This window comes from Grammomys surdaster, unplaced genomic scaffold (assembly GCF_004785775.1).
Source record: "Grammomys surdaster isolate TR1022 unplaced genomic scaffold, NIH_TR_1.0 125982, whole genome shotgun sequence".
Taxonomy (NCBI): domain Eukaryota; kingdom Metazoa; phylum Chordata; class Mammalia; order Rodentia; family Muridae; genus Grammomys; species Grammomys surdaster.
The window spans coordinates 681,866-687,606 of record NW_021620798.1 but is presented as its reverse complement, the minus strand read 5'-3'; the positions used below and the strand labels follow the sequence as shown (position 1 = coordinate 687,606).

Here is a 5,741-nt window from a genome sequence, read left to right as displayed (position 1 = left end):
ACCCTAACCCTAACCCTAACCCTAACCCTAACCCTAACCCTAACCCTGATCACTAGCAACCAAGTCTCAATGATCTAATATAGTGGGTGGGGAGGCTGATAATTAATAAATAATTTTATTATGCTTGCAGTGCTTTATGGGTTCACAAAAAGGATTATGGAGCTTGGAAGGTGGAATAAGTTAGGGTTTGGAATTATGGCCTCTCTCCCATTTGCTCAGTTTACTCAGTAACAATCCTGTTGGACATTTGTACAATACAATATGTCCGTCATGCACTAATGTTGCCAAGGATTATCTATTTTGTTTACTTACCAGCAACAACCTCAATTTTATCACCAGGTTTAAGGCAGTGGGCAGCAGTTACAATCCACTTTTCATTAATGATGGCACCTCCACAGAAGGCCTCAATTTCACCATTTAAAATGACCTGTGGACATAAAGTTAAGAGGATCACAACATACAATATTTGATCCAGAGAAAAATAGCTATATATGCTGTTTGCAGGGGTGGCGAGAAGTTGACTTCTAGGTGCTAGGCAGAAATAAAGGATTTCTGGACAGTGTCAGCTCTGATGAATTAGTGCTCCTGGAGCACAAACTGAACTGTTGTTTCTGTAATGATCTTGAAGTGAATGCAGAATGAGAGGTGGTGTGGTGGGGATGGTTCTCCGGGTGAGGTGAATCTGTGGAGTGGAGTTTTTTGGTGTGTGATGTGGGGCCCTTGAGTTCCTTTTCTGTGTTATCTAGAGAGTCTGATGAAGGCTATTGAAGGAGATCCAGTGATATGGGAGGAAATACTAGCTATCAAGGATGAGTAATTACTATGAAGTCTCTGGCCTTGTATGAGGACATCTCTTTGCTACGTGTCACTTGAGAGAGAAAAATGAGCAGTTTTTTTTCCAGGATCTGTTTAAAGCCCTTTCCAAATTAGAATATTATGAGATGAGACCCAAGGACTCCACAGGAGCTGTGTTTATTAGTCACCTACGTGCTGATCACCAGCAGGACCCACACGTTCCTTCTATCTCCCCTAACCGTAGCCAGCTTCCTCTGGCTGGAAGTGTAAGCTATCCTTGCTCTAAAAAGGCTGCTTTACTGCCCTTGATTTTTATACAATGTGGACAAGACTGTTTGGTGTGTGGCATTAAAGATGGACATTATAGATAAGAGGATGATTTATTCTTTTTGTCTACATTTACATCCTAGTCAAAGAGGATCATCAACAGTTTCACTTAAGAGAATTGCAGACTAGATATAAACAAAGATCTTCTTGATCCACATTTTCAGAGAGAAAGCTGAGAAAGTGGACACTAGAGGGCACTCAGCATTCAGTAAACTGTTCAGAAGCCCACTAGCCTCCTAGCTAATGCCCTTTGCCTAAGTTGTAAGTAACCTGTTCCTAAGCAAGACAAAGGAGGGTGTTGGTCTCATTGAGTATGGGGCAGAGATAGTCCTTTTGAAGGTTGCTCTGGGCCTGAATTTAACTTACTGAATGGCTACTGTGTCCTGGACACTGAGGCACTAGCTTTTTAAATAGAATTCTAAGGGACTCGCCCAATTGTTACAGGCCTCTTGCCTTCTTTCCCACACTTAGCTTATCACCTCTCTTGCTCTTTTTAGCTATTGTTTTATATTTCAAAAATGGTAAAATACAGAAAAACATAATTATATAACTAGCACTAGCATTTCTACAATCTAGATTATTTGGTGCTAATAATTGTACTATTCATACATGTTTGGTACTCAAAACACAAAACATTTACGAAATATTACTCTATCCTTTCACAGATGAGCAAACTAAGGTTTAAAGAGACATATCCTGTCATGCTACTGAGATGGCACAGAGGGTTAAAGTGCTTACTACCAAGCCTGATGATCTCAGTTTAATGTCTGAAACTCACATAGAAGAAAGAGAGAACTGATTCCTGCACGTTGGCGTCTAATCTCCACATGTGTGCTGTGGCATATGGGTACACACACACACACACACACACACACACACACACAGACACACACGGAGTCTACCTGGCTCTAGTATTTATTCTCCTGAGTATTCAGAATCTCTTAGAGATGGGCTGAGAACCACCTGTGGTAGAAAGTCTGAGTTTCTTATAAAAACAGATTTGGGGGCTCATAGAGACTTGATAAGAATATTTTGTGGGTAGGGCTAGAGAAAATGGAACTTCAGAATATTTTTACAGTTCTCATAATTATGTTTGAGAAGTATTACATGGCTAGTGAATCCAAATTCTCATGGCTGGATAATCTTTACGTTTTAAAAATGTTCACTCCGGATGATAACATACTTTCAACGGGGTTCAGTGGGAAATAATATATGAAACCCCTTGTTCTAAAGCCAGGATATTAGTATTGTTGAAGATACTGAAAGAGAAAACATTTCCCTTTCTTCTAGGGCAGCTTTCAAGTCCCATCATTCTAAACTCATTTAGTGCTACAATCCTTCCGGCATGGAGATGTTTGCAGGCTGACTGCAAGCCTTCACATGGGCCCAGGGGCTGTAGTCTGCAACTGAGCACACATAGTCTTGATATCCCACTGCTAGCTCCAGACACACCTCCCTGTAGACTTTGCACCATCCCTAACAGAGGAGGGTACATCATCTTTCCTTGGTGGAATACCACAGTCACCAAGGCGGAAAGGTGTTTCCAAAACAAATGCACTTCCATGTGAGCATGTATGGGACCTGGAACCCTCAATTTTTGCATGCCCAGAAGGAACAGTATTATTGGTTCAGAGACGCTATGTGATTATTCACATTCCACCAAATGATACAGAGTATGTTTACTTGACTTCAATCTTTCCTTTGCCTTTGCCCAACCCTAGAGGTAGGGAGGACAGCAATGGCATTTGTGTTGGAGTGATGAGAGGAAGTTTTCCTGAGTACCATGGATTGGGGGATGGCAGTGGTCACTGGGCAAGTATGGAGAGTGGTGGGTATTATAAGGTAACATGGGTAGGGGAGTGGGAGGTGGTAAAAGATGTGACAACAGTAATCTAAGGTTCCATGTCCTCAGCATATGTCTTATTGTCTCATTAGACTTCCATTACAGAAAACAAATACAGAATACTTAATTTTTGATATGCTATCCTTCTCCTTCTCAGTATACAGCACTGTATAAGTGTACTGGTCAAAAGATGAGGTGGCTCATCCTGATGCCAAGTGATTTTTACCATCAAGTGAATTTGGGCAACATGATTCTAATACTACATGGTCTGGAATCCTGCAATCCAACACATCTGTCTCTGGAAGTAAAATTAACATGTTGCAGTAGAATCTTATTTCTCTTTTGGGTACTGTTATGGGATTACTGAACAGCTCCTAGCTTAGTGTGTTAGTTAGGTCAACCTGAATGGTATCCACAGCCTCTGGGCACATAGACCGCAATGTATTCTTTATGACTCTGCCAAAGGTTTGCTGCCTGGAGATTCTACTGCTTTCCAGTAGATGACTGTGCCCTTTTATGCTCGAAGAGCATTCTTTGCCAATCTCTAATTGATGTTAGAAATTTTAGCAAACATCTTTGCCAAGAAACAAGGACTAAGATATATTTGCAATTAAAATATTACAAATGCGTTTGGTTTTGGAATGTTTGCTTGGCCATCTCAGGATCATAGCTATTTAAATATTAGCTACTTGGAAGATGAGCCATCTGCCTGGCCAAGGGCAAATTCTTATAAGACTTCAGAGAATGATGGGGAAAATAAGAAAGCATATGTTCTGAGCAAGACATCCAAGTTCTGATCTGTCAAATATTTTCATAGTCACAGTCAAGTAGGAGCTTGCGTCTACCTAACACCGTCATCTCAGACACACCTCTATACACGGATAAAATACGTGCAATCTGCATTTCTGCTCTTTGTGGCAGTGGCAGCCCACGACAATACTTGTTGTCTCGTTGTTCTTGCTTTATACTTTAACTTCAGCCTAGCATTTTCTGTGAGTTCCCTAAAACCTCTCTTCTCCCTTACCATCTATTTTAGCTATCTAACAACACGATTCATTCTATAGTTTCTATTATACAAACCAAGATACAAGGTGTACTATTTACTAGACCCACAAATGTTGCTTGCCAAATTCATGGTGGTAGGTTATTTTGTTGAGCACAGAAGGAATACTCACTTTGCTTTTTAATGATTAACTATAACTAATAAATGCACTGGACATTGATATGTACTTCATAAAGCAATCCTACAGGTTAATCGTTCAAATGTTTTGTTCAAGCTAGCTTTGTAGATGTAGAGGAGATTACACTTGCCATTTTTTTCTCTTAATTAGAATCTTATCATCTAAGCTAGAAATATTTCAAGCCTGTTTCTTTTAAGTAAGACATTTCTGGTTTTGCTTCTGAGACATGGTCTCACTATGTCGCCCAGTTATCCTGGAACTCACTCTGTAGACCTGGCTGGCTTTGAACTCACAGAGATCAACCTACTGTTGCCTCCTGAGTGATGAGATTAAAGGTGTGCACAACCACACCTGGATAAGTAAAACATTTCTGTAGAATTATGATCGTCATGTAAAAGAAAACATCTCTGGCTCATTCATACTTGAAGGCTGCTGTCTATTTTGGAGTAGATCTGGCAGATGTAGCATAAGCAAAGAGCTCAGGTCACTTCAACGATAGCTTGGGGACCAAGCTGAGAAAAGTGGGGAATAGGAAAGAGGAAGCTGTTTAAGGAGGATATTTATGCCAAGATTACAAAAGTGATAAAAGTACCTCTTTGAAAAAGATCAGGTATTTATATAGGTCTACACAAATCTTAGCAGAAAGAATAAAAGGTTTGCACATACTCAAACTAGCTGTGGATTGGCCATGATTATGGGAGAAAAACTCAATTAAGGTTTCCGACAGGTGCTGTGTTGTTTCTTCAAACCTCTACTTTGGAGTTGTTGAGGAAGTGATCTTGTAATATGGCAGTACAGTTTGTGTTTCGCTCCCTCTAATGTTCTAAAGCTTTTAGCTTTTCCTATATAGCTGTTTTAGTTTTCTCAGTCAGCTAGATACAGTTTCTAATAAAAGCATGTTTCTGTTAATGTGTGGTATACTTAATTCTCTGGCATCCCATTCATCCCCTGAAGTGCTCCTTCAGAATCCCTTCTTCTTTTTCAAGAAGCTTTGATCCCACTGTGGAAGAACCCGAGGAAACACCTCTGCTGCCTGGCTTGCACCTTTGGCCTGGGTGGAGGGAGGAGTTTGAGCCTAACCCGGATAGCAGTGTAGCTCAGAACCCTTAGAGTTCCTAGGAAGTGATCCTGCCAGTCTGTCTAGACAGGCCATTTAGTCCCTGGCCAGTAGCCAGGAGAATGAAGTGGAATGAGGTGAGAAAAGAAAGTGACAGTAGCCAGGCTTCTGAAATACCCTAACCTGTGTCCATGGGTCTCTCACCTGATGATGAGCATTAACTCTCAGGCTAGGCCTACTGCTCCCGAGGTCAGAAGAGCTCTGCCAGTTGACAATGCCAAAACATTTGCTCAAACAGGGTAAAAGCTGACCAGCCTAGCAACTGAGTCAGGGATTTAAAAAGGAGTTCTTAATTGAGAGCAGACTACCTGGCTCCAGCTTTTATCTGTAAGCCCACAAAGAAACACGTATCATTCTATTCCCCATCACCTTGGCAAGATGTAGATAGCTCACTTATACCTCTTCTCTCTCTCTCTCTCTCTCTCTCTCTCTCTCTCTCTCTCTCTCTCTCTCCCTCTCCCTCTCCCTCTCCCTCTCC

At 41.1% G+C, this 5,741-nt stretch overlaps 1 protein-coding gene across 1 annotated transcript in view; it reads right to left on the bottom strand.

The window, feature by feature from the left end:
• F9 (coagulation factor IX) overlaps window positions 1-5,741 on the bottom strand; it is a 29,449-nt gene that overhangs the window by 1,142 nt on the left and 22,566 nt on the right. The window contains exon 7 of the mRNA XM_028754140.1: window positions 313-427. Coding sequence (XP_028609973.1) covers window positions 313-427 — 115 coding nt within the window. The remainder of the gene's footprint in view (window positions 1-312; window positions 428-5,741) is intronic.